The 15,347-nt window shown below is 45.0% G+C and overlaps 1 protein-coding gene across 1 annotated transcript; it reads left to right on the forward strand.

Annotated features, from left to right (window-relative positions):
* Positions 1–3,668: 3,668 nt before the first annotated feature.
* Mrpl9 (mitochondrial ribosomal protein L9) lies at positions 3,669–9,524 on the forward strand. The gene is made up of 7 exons (XM_090340988.1): positions 3,669–3,860; positions 4,026–4,182; positions 4,982–5,106; positions 5,549–5,599; positions 7,735–7,836; positions 8,277–8,360; positions 8,985–9,524. Exons 1-7 carry the CDS (start codon positions 3,699–3,701, stop codon positions 9,126–9,128), a joined length of 825 nt encoding a protein of 274 aa, XP_090197114.1. The 5' UTR covers positions 3,669–3,698; the 3' UTR covers positions 9,129–9,524.
* Positions 9,525–15,347: the final 5,823 nt, after the last annotated feature.

Genomic DNA, 15,347 nt, shown 5'->3' on the forward strand with positions numbered 1-15,347 from the left:
GCTATCCTGTCCATTGTGACTTGGTGGGTACTATGACACAGGCACTGAGTCAGTCCTTAGGTCACTAAAGGACTGTTTGCCCCACCCTGTTCCTTACCCAAGGCATATATTCACTTGACAGAGGTACCAGTAGTTAAATATGGTATTTAACTGTGCTCACCCATCCTGGACTTTCCTCTGGGATACCTCCTCCTTCTAAAAATCCATTGAGTTCTGACACTGCAGAATAGTTCCAAGACTCAAATTCAACATTCACTTTAGTTCCTGGTTCAATATTTTTACTAGCATCCCACCCTACACCAGCATTACAGATGATTGGATTTCTCCCTTACCTTGTAGAGTAGGGATGGAAAACTAAAAATCTTCAGGGGACCAAGACAGCTAATAGAAATTAGTGGACCTGCAAGACAGGGCTATATACAGAATACTCATGCCTTATTTAAAAGACACCAACAACTCGGCTCCATCTGGTTGCCATAAGGTCGTGTCAGACCTATGGCTTTTCAACAGAAACCAGAAAATTGTGATAAACTTCTCTAATATTTTAAGCTATTAATTAAAAATTGAAACATAAGAAATTGGGAGCAAACTTTGGTTCTGAAACCACCAGTGTGAACCTCTGCATATTTATCCAGTAAACACTGGATGAATAAGCTAGGCTCACAACTGTAATCCTTCCTACTCAAGAGGCTGAGATCTGAGGACCAGCATTCAAAACTAGCTTAGGCAGGAGAGTCCATAAGACTCATCTCCAGCTAACCACCAAAAAGCCAGAAATGGAGCAATGGCTTCTGTGGTAGAGCCCTGACCTTGAGCCTGGAACAGCACCCAGGCTCAAAGTTCAAGTCCCAGGACAAGCATACACACAGAAGGAAAATATGTATATATGTGTGAAATCTAAGCCAGGCACTTTGAGTCTAGGTGTTTGGGATATAAGACAATGAAGATTCCTGCTACGCGGAACTTCTAAAAGTGAAAGAATGAACCTAGAGAATATTAGAAGATAATCACTATAGAAATAGATCTGGGTAAAGAACCATGAAGGGAATGCAGGAGGGCAAGGTAACAAGGTAATCCAAAGGAGTCTCGCTGGAAAAGTGACATTAAACACTGGAGGGGTTGAGGTGCTCAACAAGCCAATCATCTAGAGATATGAGCATCTCACTCAGAACCAAGAGCCAGTGTGAAAGCCCCAAGTAGGAAATGATGCTAGTGTTTTTAAGAAACAGCAAGACAGCCAATATGAATGGGTAAGCAATGGGAGCTGGTGGAGCGATTATAGACTTTCAGTCAATTATATGGCTTTTTATTGTTGAATAAAGGGAAAAATCACTGCCTAATGGCATGCTCTGATGACATTTTTAAACGGATCCCTTATCTAAGTATGGCAGCACTGTAGTGATAACTTACTCCTGGGCAGAGCATGGGAGATGGTGGCAAGTGGCTGAACACTGAAAAAACTTTTGAGAACCTACAGAATTTTCTAATATGAAAATAAAGGAGTTAATGTGTGTCTAAGAACTGAAAGAATGGAGTTTCCCTCAGTTGAGATGAGAAAGGCTATAGGTAGGGTAGTTTGAGGGAGGGGTTATAAATCATAGTTTGGGAAAATGTTAACTTTGAGATGTCTTTTTGCCCCATATGGGAAGATAATGGATACAAGTTGGATTTTTTTTCTTTTTTTTGCCAGTCCTGGGCTTGAGCTCAGGGCCTGAGCACTGTCCTTGGACTTTCTCATGGGTAGAGCTCTACTACTTGAGCTTCAGCACCACTTCTGGCTTTTGTTCTATGTATGTGATACCAAAGAATCGAACCCCAGTCTTCATGCATGGTAGGCAAACACTCTACCACTAGGCCAAATTCCCCACCCCCAGGTTGGCTTTTTGTATAGAATTTGTGAGGAGTCTGGGATGGAGATGGAAATTTGGAAGTTATTGACTTATAAATACCATTGTTAGCCCTACGATTTAGAAGAGTTCAAGAGCATATACATTGAGCCTGGAACCTGTGGCTCATGCCACAGTTGAAACCAGCCTGGGCAGGAAAGTTCATGAGACTCTCATCCCTAATGAACCTCAAAAAGCCAGAAGTGAACGTTGGGTCAGGTGGTAGGAGGGCTATTCTTGAGCAAAAAAGCTGAGACAGTGCCCAGTTTCTGAGTTCAAGCCCCAGGACTAGCACATCATACACAAGAAGACTCACAAGTTGAAAATTTTAGCAAGGATTTATTTTAGTATAACAATTAAATCAGATTGAACTAGAAAGGGAAAAACATTCTCTGCTTCTCATCCAGAATATGAAAAGTAAAAACTCAAAATTCATCTGTTGCCTGCTGCCTTTGTTCTGAGCTGGGGGAATATATGTGATCATGTTATCTACCAATGGTCTGAGTGGCCAATATGAGTATTGCTTTATTTATTTATTTAGTCGGCCGTGGGGCTTGAACTCTGGGCCTGGGCGCTGTCCCTGAACTCTTTAGCTCAAGGCTATCACCTTGGCATTGTCCCTGAGCTCTTCAGCTCCAGGCTACCAGCCTACCCCTTGAGTCACAGTGCCACTTCCGGTTTTCTAGTGGTTAATTGAAGAGGAGTCTCACAGACTTTAGTGCCCGGGCTGGCTTTGAACCGCGACCCTCAGATCTCAGCCTTTTGAGTAGTTAGGATGACAGGCGTGGCCCACCACGCCCGGCCTGCTTTTTTTAAATTTTTAAATATCAAGATGTTTCTAGGCCTACCAAACAGAGGGATTCTAGGTGGGTTTTAGGGATTCTCCCCCACACGCTGCCCACATATACTTCCCAACTTTCTGTCCTGACCCATTTACAGAGTTGGCAGGGTTTTTTGTTTTTTCCATTTCAGAGGCCAGATCGAGATCTTTGGTCTCAGTTCTTGCAACTTAGGGTCTACAAAGGAGACACGGTGGGAGGGACGCATAAATACTTTTGCAGTTGCTTCGTGGTTTTAATTTCTGAATCTAGCTTTTCGATATTTGTTAAAAAATAATAATTCCCCTAGCCGGGCGCGGTGGCTCACGCCTGTCATCTTAGCTACTCAGGAGGCTGAGATCTGAGGATCTCAAAGCCAGCCTGGGCACAAAAGGACCTGAGATTCTTCTCTCCAATGAACCTCTAGAAAACGGGAAGTGGGGCTTGGCTCAGGGGTAGGGTGGCAGCCTTGAGTTGAACAGCTCAGGGACAGCGCCCAGGCTGAATTCAAGCCCCATAACGCATACACAATTATAATAATAATTAATATCTCTACATCTGCAATCCTTCCTCAGACCGACCACTGGCCAGGCCACTAGTAGCCACAAGTGATGAGGTGGGGAGCATCCTCTTCCCTCCCTCTTCACGACCTCCTCGCCAGTCTGGGGCCTTCCGCCGGGCAACGGCGGGGCCCTACCTCCGTTTCTAAACTCCCCCGCTATGGCTAGGACCTCAAATCCTGCCGCGGAGAGTCGACAGGGCCACAGTCCTCCTGGGGACCGGTCGTTGAAGGGGAATCTCTTCACCTTCGAGCACCTCCGGCGCTCCTCCCCCCCACCCCCCCCCCCCCGTCCCCCCGCCCGATCCCGTCGACCCCCGCGTCTCCTCCCGCTCCCAGCTCGCCGGCTCCGGCGCGCCGCGGACAGCCCCAGCCAGGCCCTGCCCACCGCCGGCGCCGGGGTCCTTCTTCTGGTCTCCGCCCCGGCCCGGCATCATGGCGACGGCCGCGCTTGCGGTCGCGGCCTCTGGCCGGGCTCTGCTGCGGGTCGGCGGGGCAGTGCAGCTACTGCGGGGAGGAGTCCGGGAGCTCCTCCAGCCGCGACTTGAAGCGGGGACGGCCGGTCTGCAGCGTGACTTGAGTCTCTCGCACCGTCGGGTGAGGACGGGTTGGGGTTCTGGGGTCCCGGGCACGGACGGAGCTATTGACGCCCGAGTGTGGTTTCGGGGCGCGCTGGAAGTTAGGGCGGGGGGCTGGCCGTGGCGTGGCGGGCTCCGGGTGCGTGGCTCTTCGTGGGGACTCACCCCAGCCTCGCCGCCCCAGGACACGGTCATCGTGGAGCGCTGGTGGAAGGTGCCGCTGGCCAAGGAGGGCCGGAAGCCGCGCCTGCACCGGCGGCACCGCGTCTACAGGCTGGTGGAGGACACGAAGCACCGGCCCAAAGAGAACCTAGAGCTCATCCTCACGCAGTCTGTGGACGGTAAGCCCGGCCGGCCCCCGACCCCCTCAGGCTGACCCTGTCAGACGCCTGCTGTTCGCCTTTCTCTGGTTTGAAGACATAGCTGTCTGTATGTGAGGAAAGGAGACGAGTAGAAGTTCTGCCATTGCAGCCGGGCGCCAGTGGCTCACACCGGTAATCCTAGCTACTCAGAAGGCTGAGATCGGAGGATCGCGGTTCAAAGCCAGCCCGAGACACTCTTGTAAGAACAACCAGAACACCGGAAGTGGTGCTGTGGCTCCAGTGGTAGAGTGCTAGCCTTGAGCAGAAGAACCCAGGGACAGCGCCCAAGCCCACCACCGACAGAAAAAAAAAAAAGCAAAAGCCAAGCTCGGTGCGGTGGCTCGCGCCCGTAATCCTAGCTATTCAGGAAGCTGGGGTCTGAGGATCAAAAAAAAAGGCAAAAACTGATGGCGATCTTTGAAAATTAAAATGTGGATGCAGCAATACCATTCTGTAAAAAGAGAAGCCTGCTGCATTTTTCCATACCTAATGAAACCCTCTGAACAGTTATTCACTCAAACAAGGAATGCTAAAATTCTATATCAGGCCCTAAAGAAACTAATTTTCAGTCTCCCCAGTGTAGTTTCTATTAAGTAATTTTTTTTTTAAAGGAAGAGTGGGAACTTTGAGAAAATAAAGAACTGTGCTCCCCTGCCCCTACTCCCCCAGACACACATCACTGGGCCTGGACATGCTAGACAAGCTCTACCACTGAGCTATAACCCAAGCCATTCATCGCTCTTTGTTGACATAGAATTTCTCTTGTTCTCATCTGCAGAACTTGGAGTCCGAGGTGACCTAGTCTCGGTGAAAAAATATGTGGGTCGTAATCGACTCCTTCCTCAGGGACTGGCTGTATATGCATCTCCTGAAAACAAGAAGCTCTTTGAGGAGGAGAAATTGGTGAGTGAATAAGAGGAACTTGGAGGAACAAAACATATAAGAAATTTTCCTCTCCTTTGGTCTTTAGATAGGAAGTTGGGGCTAGAAGAATAAGAATCCAATGCTGGCTCCCTGACTCAGGGCACAGTCGCTCATACCTGTAATCCTGACTACTCAGGAGGCTGAGATCTAAGGATCTCTGTTCAAAGCCAGACTGGGCACTAAAGAACATGAGACTCTTGTCTCTCATTAATCACTAGAAAGAGGGAAGTGGGGCTGTGGCTCCAGGGGTAGGGCAGTAGCCTTGAGCTGAAGAGCTTAGGGACAGTGCCTAGGACCAGAGTTCAAGTCCCCTGACCCACAAAAAAAAAAAAAAAAAAGCAGCAGCAGCCCTGCCTATCCTTGGCATAGTAAGAGTTTGATGTTACTTAACATGAACTCTTATCTTTTACTTGTTTTCTAGCTGAGACAAAAAGGAAAACTAGAGAAAATCCAGACCAAGGCAGGAGAAGCGGTACGTAGAAAGTTTATTGCTTACCAACCTCTTCTTGAGTCTCCCTGATTTCCTCAGAGTCTCTTGATTACAAATACTGGAGTGAGAGAAAGTAGTATTGTAAGTTCCCCCATACAACTGTAACTTGCCTCTTGGGAAATTCTGGTCTTTTATGTGAAGTACCATAGCTTTTTGAGTTCATCTGGGCATAGGGAACCCATTTGAAAATGTGAGGTGAAAAGCTAGTGAGTTAGGTTCATTCCTCTTTGCCTAGCTACTTACGATACAGAGTGGGAGGGCCAGCCTGGGCAGAAAAGTTCATAAGACCCTCTTCTTTCTCAAGTCCGTAGGCTAGGTGTAGTGATATGCATCTGCAGTTTTAAGCTACATGGGGGCCAGGAGTTTGGCCTATTGGTAGAATGCTTGCCTAGCATACACGAAGACCCAGGTTTGATTCCTTGGTACCACATACATAGAAAAGTGGTGCTGTGATTCAAGTGGTAGAGCTCTAGCTTTGAGAAAGCCCAAGGACAGTGCTCAGGCCCTGGGTTCAAGCCCCAGAACTGGCAAAAAAAAAAAAAAAAAAAAGCTACATGGGAGATTGGGAAGATGGCAGTTGCATGTCATCTTGAACAGAAAAGTCCAGGAGATCCCATCTCAATAGAAAAAGCTGCCCATGCTGACAGGGGCCAATCATTCCAGCAATGATGGGAAGCCTAAAGTAAGGTGATCATTGTCCAGGGCAGGAAGTGAGGCCTATCTCAAATATGACCAGGTGAAGCAGGCCTGGAGACAAGGCTCAGCAATGGAGTGTCTTCATAGCAGGTCTGAGGCCCTGAGTCCAAGGCCCAGTAACCCTCATCTTCCCAAAAAACAAACGTAAGGTGAAGTCTGCCTTCAGTGTGATTCACAGAGGGATTTCAGTTATATAAGTCAGAAAATGAGTACATTTCATTTTCTTTTTTCTTTTTTTTTTAATTTTTTGCCAGTCCTGGGACATAAACTCAGGGCCTGAGCAGTGTCCTTGGGCTTATTCCTCAAGGCTAGCACTCTACCACTTGAGCCACAGCACCACTTTGTTTTCTTCTTTGTGTGTGGTGCCGGGGAACTGAGCCCTGATCTCCATGCATGCTAGGCAAGCACTCTACTACTAGGCCAAACTCCCAGCCCCATTTCTTTTTCTTTTGGACAATGTCACTCCTTCTGTCACTCCTTTTCCCTTCTGGGAAAAGTTGGGGGTTTTTTTGTTTTGTTTTTTTGACTTGTAAGTCCTGGCTGGGGCTTAAATTCGGGACTTGACACTGTCTTTGGGCTTTCTCAAGGCTAGAGCTTTACCACTTGAGCCACGAGTCCAACCCAGGGCTTCATGCATCTAGGCAGGCACTCTACCACTAGGCCATGCTCTTGGCCCCAAAAAGTATTCTTTTTTTTTTTTTTTTTTTTTTTGCCAGTCCTGAGCTTGCACTCAGGGCCTGAGCACACTGTCCTTGGACTTTCTCAAGGCTAGAGCTCTACCACTTTTCTATGTATGTGGTGCCGAGGAATTGAATCTGGGTCTTTGTGCATGCTAGGCAAGCACTCTACTACGAGGCCAAACTCCCAGCCCGTGAAAAGTATTCTTAAAGGATAAAAATTTCAAGTAAAAATTTAAGGCACATTTTAATAGAGAGACCAGTCTAGGAAAACTGAAGGATTCACATAGTGTAATGTTACAAAACATGGCTAGAAAGGGGATTGAAACATGTACAGAACACCTTGAATCTTCAAGTAATTAATTTATTACTTCATTCTGTAAGCAAATAAGAACTATTCACTTGGTGCAGGTAGCAGTACAAGTCCCGTGAGAATAGTCTAAATAGCAAAAATAGTTTACAAAGGCCATTCCATGCCAGATACTCTAGGAGTCCTTTTTGGTGATCCTTACTTTAACGTTGCTTGCTCTGGAACACAGTGTATATAGGTGACATCCTATACAAAGATTGCTTATATACCTTTCTACATTATCAGCCTTAGTACAATAAGGCTATTTTCTTCCATGTTGAACGTGAGGCCGAAGTTGTGTCCTTTTTTTCGGAACTCTCAGACATATAACTCTTAATACAGTTCCTCTTCTTTGACTCCAACTCTGAATTTCAGTCCCTGTTTATCCTTTTCAGACAGTAAAGTTTCTAAGAGGCTGTCACCTGGAAGTAGGAATGAAGAACAATGTCAAATGGGAGTTGAACCCTGAAATAGTTGCCCGCCACTTCTTCAAGAATGTGAGTGTTCCAAAACACCATTTAGAGACGAGCTTCCTCTAGAAAGGAAGCCCCAACTTCAGTCCTTCATTTCAGAAGGGTATGAGTTAGAATTAAAATATTGTTTGCAAGTAGTAGGCAGAAAGGATTGAGATTATCACAGAATTTAAAGATGGATAGGGAGAGTTGGTGGAGATAAGCGGAACCTATGAGCATGTGACTCATGGAAGAATTGTTATTTTTATGGATGAAGGTGGTTTTAATGGGTTTATCTTGATAAATTCACCTCCTTTTCTGAGAAATTAGACTGAGCTTCTCTGCTATCATCTGTAGAGTTTTGTATTCTTCCATAAGATCAACCAGAACAAGTTCTCCTGGACAGAAAATTGTAGAGGAGATAGCTTTATGTCTAAAATGGCATTCTTGAGGGTTCCTTGGCTGATTTTTTTTTTCTTTTGCAGCTTGGTGTTGTAGTTGCCCCACATGCATTGAAGTTACCAGAGGAGCCTATCACACGGTGGGGCGAGTACTGGTGTGAGGTGACAGTAAGTGTTTCAAGTATAGTTTCCTTTTTTCTCACTGGGAGAAAAAAATCAACATGAAAAAAAAATGGGTTTGGGGACAGGTGAGGTGGCTCACACCTATAATCCTAACTACTTAGGAGGCTGAGATCTGAGGATCTTGTGGTTCAAAGCCAGCCCAGGCACCAAAGCCTATGAGACTCTTATCTCCAATTAATCACTAGAAAATTAGAAGTGGCACTGTGGCTTAAGGGGTAGGGCTGTAGCCCTGAGTTGAAGAGCTCAGGGACAGTACTCGGGCCCAGAGTTCAAACCTGATGACTGACCAAAAAAAAATGGGAGTTGGGTAATATTAGCTCTGGCTGACTGGTCTCTGAGGATTCATACTATTTTGGGGTTTTTGGGGGGAGGGGGAAGTTGTTTTTTTGTTTGTTTGTTTTGCCAGTCTTCAGGCTTGAACTCAGGGTCTGGGCACTGTCCTTGGGCTTTCTCAAGACCACAGCACTACTTACGTCCTTTTCTGTGTGTGTGGTACCAAGGAATTAAACCCTGGTCTCATGCATGCTAGGCGAGCACTCTACCAGTAGGCCAAACTCTCAGCCCAGTTAATATTATTTTGTTGTTTTTGTTTTTGTTTTTCCTTTTCAGGTAAATGGGCTGGACACTGTGAGAGTTCCTATGTCTGTGGTCATGTTTGAGAGGCCCAAGACCAAAAGATACAAGTACTGGTTAGCTCAGAAAGCTGCCAAGGGCTTGTCCTCCACCAATTCCCAATCTGAACCTCCTCTCTAATTCTGAAAAGCAGAATCAGGAACAGCAGAGTAAAAATGAGCCGGCACCTTGGCCTTCCTCCTAGTTCTGACAAAGTGTGGATTTCAGAGAACATACGGACATACCAGACTGAAAGACATATGTCTATATTGACTCTTCCATATTGCCATCTGCACCTCTCAACAGTCTGACATCCGGCTTTATTGGGACAGTTCTGCTCAGGAAGTACTAGACTATATAGACTATGTTGCATAGGAGTAGACTAAAGCAGTCTAGATCCTGTTCAGCCTCTTTTTCCATCGGATTTACTGGAGTGAATGGAAGAGCTAGCCATCATCTCTAATACTTGGCTCTCATCACCTGAACTGAACATTTATACATACAGAAATAAAGACGTGTTCTTTTTTTATGTATTAATTTAACTGGGGTTCAGTAGACTGGGAATAAGACATCCAAAGTAAGATGTCTTCCTTATTTATTTAATTTATTTATTTATTTATTGCCAGTCCTGGGCTTGAACTCTGGGCCTGAGCCCTGTGCTTTTATTTATTTATCTATTTATTTTTTGGAGGTGGGTCATGGGGCTTGAACTCTGGGCCTGGCAGTGCTGTCCCTGAGCTAAGAGTCTCTAGTCCTGTTGTGCCTGGGCTGGCTTTGAACCTTGATCCTCAGATCTCAGCCTCCTTAGTAGGATTATAGGCGTGAGCCACCGCACCCAGCATATCTTTGTACTTTCTCAAGGCTAGAGCTCTACCACTTGCCATAGCACCACTTCCAGCTTTTTCTATGTATGTGGTACCAAGGAATTGAACCTGGGTCTTCATGCATGCTAGGCAAGCACTCTACCACTAGGCCAAACTCCTAGCCCTAAAATGTCTTTATGAACCACAGAAGTTATTTTATCTTTGGTCTTAGAACTTATTCTCAATTAGATCTATTGATAAAAGTCATCAGTGGGGCCAGGAATTTGGCCTAGGGGTAGAGTGCTTGCCTAGCATTCACAAAGACCCAGGTTCGATTCCTCAGTACCACATACATAGAAAAAAAAAGCTGGAAGTGGTGCTGTGGCTCTAGTGGTAAAGTGCTAGCCTTGAGGAAAGCCCAAGGACAGTGCTCAGGCCTGAGTTCAAGCCCTAGGACTAGCAAAAAGAAAAAGTCACAATGAGTGAGCACAGAGCCTTTATGCAATGGTTTCTGCTTCTCAGAAAAGATCTGAATAAGCCTAAGAATAATTGACAGAGAAAATGAGATTTCAATGAAAACATTTAGAAAGGGAACTTCTGGTCAGACACTAGTAGCTCACACCTATAATCTTAGCTACTCAGAGGCAGAGATCTGAGGATCAGAGTTTGAAGCCAGCCCAGACAGGAAAAGTAAGAGACTCATCCCCATCAAAAAGCCAGAAGTGAGGCTATGCCTTAAGTGGTAGAGTGGTAGCCTTGTGTACAAAAGCTCAGGGACAACACCTAGGCCCAGAGTTCACGCCCGAAGGAAACCGAAGGGAAAAAAAGTTTGTCATAGAGTGAGTTCTTTGCAGAAACAATTAGTGAAGTCAGGCAGGCACTGGTGACTCATACTTGGTACTTCTAGCTACTCAGGAGGCTGAGATCTGAGGATCCCAGTTCAAAGCCAGCTCAGGAAAAATATACAAGACTATTCTCAACCAGGAAGAATGCTGGAGTGGGTGAGTAGCTCAAGTTGGGTAGAGCACCCAACGATAACACCAAAGCCCTGTTTAGCATAGTGACTGGGTGAGTGAATAAATGAGAAGGTATTGAAACTCCAACCATTTAAAGCCATTTGCTGCTGTCTTTTAAGGCCACCTGTAGCAGGGCATTGACAGCCCATGCCTGTAATCTATTAAGACGAGCAAGTTCAGCCTTTTTCTTCTGTGGTGATGCCCTGAACAGGTAGAGAAGTAAACCATGAGAAAAGCACCAGTACAACAGTGGTGGGTGATAGGGAGTCTGGCCAGTTGCACGTGCTGCTATGTTTGCTTCTGCCTCTGCTTGCGCTCAGTTTTTGTTTTGTTTTTTGGGGTTTTTTTTGTTTTTTGCCAGTCCTGGGCTTAGGCTCAGAGCCTGAGCACTGTTTTTGGACTTTCTCAAGGCCAGAGCTCTACCACTTGAGCCTCAGCACCAGTCCTGGCTTTTTTCTATGTATGTGGTACCGAGGAATCAAACCCAGGTCTTCATGCATGCTAGGCAGGCACTCTACCACTAGGCCAAACTCCAAACTCCCGGCCCCTTTTTTTTTTTCCCCCAGTCCTGGGCTTGAGCTCAAGGGCTGAGCATTGTCCTTGGACTTTCTCAAGACTAGAGCTCTACCATTTGTAAGTTGGAGGTATGACCCAGATTATAATTTCTGGTGACATGGTTGGTATCCCACAGGTGATGGTTTTGTCTCAGACAGGCGCTCTCTTGAAAAATGCATTAACTAAGATTCGTGTATGTCTTCCTTGCTATAAGCAGTATGGAATGCTTTCCTCCCATTTCCTTTTAAGGATCCTGTTTCACAGTCTAGATTTGCCACAGAATTGTGTTTTGCTTTGTCTTTGTTTTTCTTATGGCCCACTCAAGGTTGGCAGCTTTTGCTCTACTGAATTGTTGTATCAAAACTGTTTCCAGATGTGGAATCTGATATCTCTTAACTCCAAAGAAGTTTAATAAAATCTCTACTCCCTTCTAGTAAGAGATGTGAGATATAAAATTCCTCCTTTACTTTAGAGAGAATTCCCTGGCCTGTTCCAGACCACTGAACTATTAGAAACTTCACAAATATGGCAGGTTCTGTGTAGATGATAAATGAAAACACTTATCCCACCAAGGCCTCAAGTGTACCTGCCATTTCTTGCTCTTTCCATGCAATTACTATGATGCCATCAATATAGTAATGTGATGTCATGTGAAATGTCCAGATGGTCCGTCTCCCTTCAAACTATATTATGACAGAAGTTGGGAGTGTTTATATGGCCCAAGGAAAGGGTTGTAAGTGTAATTTTCATCTTAATAATAAAAGCAAATATTTATGACCTTCTTTTCTTAGAGATATAACAAGCCCCCGGAAGAGGGAAAAATACACTGCCCTGGTCAATACATACCATGTTCCTGGGGCTTTGTTAAATCTCTGACTGGAATATCACATTTGAGAGAGCAGATATAATGAAATTGTTTTGTGGGGGGTGGTACCAGTACTGGGGCTTGAATTCAGTCCCTGGTATTCTATTTGAGCCATAGCTCCACTTCCAGCTTTTTGCTGGCTAATAGGAAATAAGAATCTCCAGCCTTTCTTGACTAGAATGGCTTCAAACCACAGTCCACGATCTCGGCCTCCTGAGTAGCTAGGATCACATGTGTGAGTCACTGGCACCAAGAACTCTGGAATTAGAATTGCTCCTTGACTAAAATTGTAGCAGAGGTGGCACATGCCTGTAACCTCAGTACCTGGGAGGTTGAGGTAGGAGCATAGCAAGTTTGAGGCCAACCTAGATTAACAGCAAACCCCCTACCTTCAAAAAAAATTTCCCTTCTATAAAGAATTATAAAGCCAGACAAAACTGTTTGCAGCCAGGCACTGGTGGCTCATTCCTATAATCCTAGCTATTCAGGAGGCTGAGATCTGAGAATCAAGGTTCAAAGCCAGCCTGGGTAGGAAAGTCCCTGAGAGTTATCTCCCAACTAACCACCAGAAAAATGAAAGTGGTGCTGTGGCTCAAAATGGGAGAGCACTAACCTAGAGCAAAAAGAGCTCAGGGACAGTGCCCAGGCCTTGAGTTCAGCCCTGAGATCAACAGCAGCAACAAAAGAAAGGTGAAATCCAGGCAGGTACCTGGGCAAGAATAAGATTTGATCTAAAAAATAAGTGGCAGAGCTAGGTGCCAGTGGTTCAGCCTGTAATCCTAGCTACTCAGGAGGCTGAGATCTGAGGATCAGAGCTGTTCAAAGCCAGCCCAGGCACAAATGTCTGTGAGACTCATATCCAATTAACCACCAAAACACTGGAAATAGCGCTGTGGCTCAAGTGGCATAGTGCTAGCCTTAAGCCGAAGAGCTCAGGGATAACACCCAGACCCAGAGTTCAAGCCCCATGACTGACACCCCCCCCCAAAAAAAAAGCATAAAAGGGTTGTATGTGGTGGAAGGGAGAGTTTAACTGTGTAGAATATATTGTAAGCATGAGCAGAAATAAAACGTGAAACAGTGCAATCCCTCCCTGTATAATGTAACCTAATTTTAAAAAAGAAAAAGCTGGAGACATGGTTCAGTGGTAGAGTGCCTGCCTCAGAAGTGAAGGCCCTGAGTTCAAACCCCAGAACCACCAGGAAAAGAAAGCAACATATTAGAGTTAATGATAAAACAGTGCTGAAGAAAATTATGGCACTGTTACTAAACAAAGTATAAATCAGTCTTCTAAATCTGTATTAGAAAAATAACACACTTGCTTAGTATAGGCAAGACTCTTGGGTTAAATCCCCAGCAACAGCAAAAAGAAGCCTGTGAAGGAGAAGCTAAAGATAGCAGTAATGTGCAAGGAAAGAATATATCGATGAGATTTTAAAAGCAATAGATGGGGCCAGGAGTTTGGCCTAGTGGTAGAGTGCTCGCCTAGCATACACAAAGACCCAGGTTCAATTCCTCTGTACCACATATGTAGAAAAGGCCATAAGTGGTGCTGTGCTCAAGTAGTAGAGCTCTAGCCTTGAGAAAGCCCAAGGACAGTGCTCAGGCTCTGAGTTCAAGCCCCAAGACTGGCAAAAAAACAAAAAGGCAATAGACAAGGGGTTAGGAATGAGGTTTAATGGTAGAGTGCTTGCCTGGGATGCATGAAGCCTTGGGTTTGATTCCTCAGTATTTCATAATCAAAAACTGAAAGTAGTATCATGGCTCAAGTGGGAGAGTGCTAGCCTTGAGCAAAAGAAGCTGAGGGATTGTGCCCAGGCCCTGAAATCAAGTCCCAAGACTCACAGAAAAAGATAAACAAAGAAAAACCAATTAAAGCCGGGCATGGTGGCCCACACCTGTAAGCTACTCAGGAGGCTGAGATCTGAGGATTGTGGTTCAAAGCTAGCCCCAGCACTAAAAAGCCATGAGAGCAAGGAGTTGGGCCTAGTGGTAGAGTGCTTGCCTATCATGCACAAAGACCTGGGTTCAATTCCTCGGTACCACATATATAAACAAAAAAGCTAGAAGTGGGGCCGAGAGTTTGGCCTAGTGGTAGAGTGATTGCCTAGCATGTACAAAGACTCAGGTTTGATTCTTCCGTACCACATACATAGAAAAAAGCCAGAAGTGGTGCTGTGGCTCAAGTGGTAGAGCTCTAGCCTTGAGAAAACCCAAGGACAGTGCACAGGCCTTGAGTTCAAGGCCCAGGACTGGCAAAAATAAATAAATAAAAAGCAATGAGACTCTTCAGTCCAATTAATCATTAGAAAAGCAGAAGTGGCGCCCTGGCTCTCATGGTGTGCTAGGGCAGTAGCCTTGAACTGAAGAGCTCAGGGACAACGCACAGGCCAAGAGTTCAAGTCTCACAACTGACACTAAAAAACAAAAGAAAAAGCAATTAAAGAGCTAGTTCTTTGAAAAAAAAAATAATGGGCAGACCACTAGCAAAACTAACAATGAAAAGACACAACAGTACCAGAAATGATACATGCTATCACTATAGACCTTGCAAATGAACAAACATATATTGATCATTTAAGATAAAATGGCAAAAATTCTTGAAAACACAATGTGAAATAGATCATTTGAATAGCAATAGCACTATTAAAGAATTTGAATTGTCCAAAGCTTTCTCTGCCCCCTAAAATGGAAATCTCCAAGTGCAAGTGATTTTCTTGGCAAATTCTGCCAATATATAAAGAAAACGTAACACCAGTCCTATAAATCTCTTCCACCAAAAAAGAGGAAGCAATACTTCCTAATTCATTTTGAGTCTAGGAGTAAAAAGAGAAACACAAAAAGTACACATATATGTGCACATATATATGTGAGTACATGCACACACAAAGTACATGCACACATACATGTGTGTGTATACATACACATATATATGTACTGAAGCTCCAAAACTGACCAAAGAAAATAATAAAGCATTACACAGTATATCCAATAGGATTTTTTTTACCCCTAAGGATGCTCAACACCCCAAAATAAATGTACAAAGCTATGTTAAAAGCTGGCTGGGTGACTCATGCCTGTAGTCCTAGCTACTCAGGAGGCTAAGATCTGAGGATCAAGG

Source organism: Megascapheus bottae, chromosome 10, assembly GCF_031878675.1.
Source record: "Megascapheus bottae isolate mThoBot1 chromosome 10, mThoBot2.hap1, whole genome shotgun sequence".
Taxonomy (NCBI): Eukaryota; Metazoa; Chordata; class Mammalia; order Rodentia; family Geomyidae; genus Megascapheus; species Megascapheus bottae.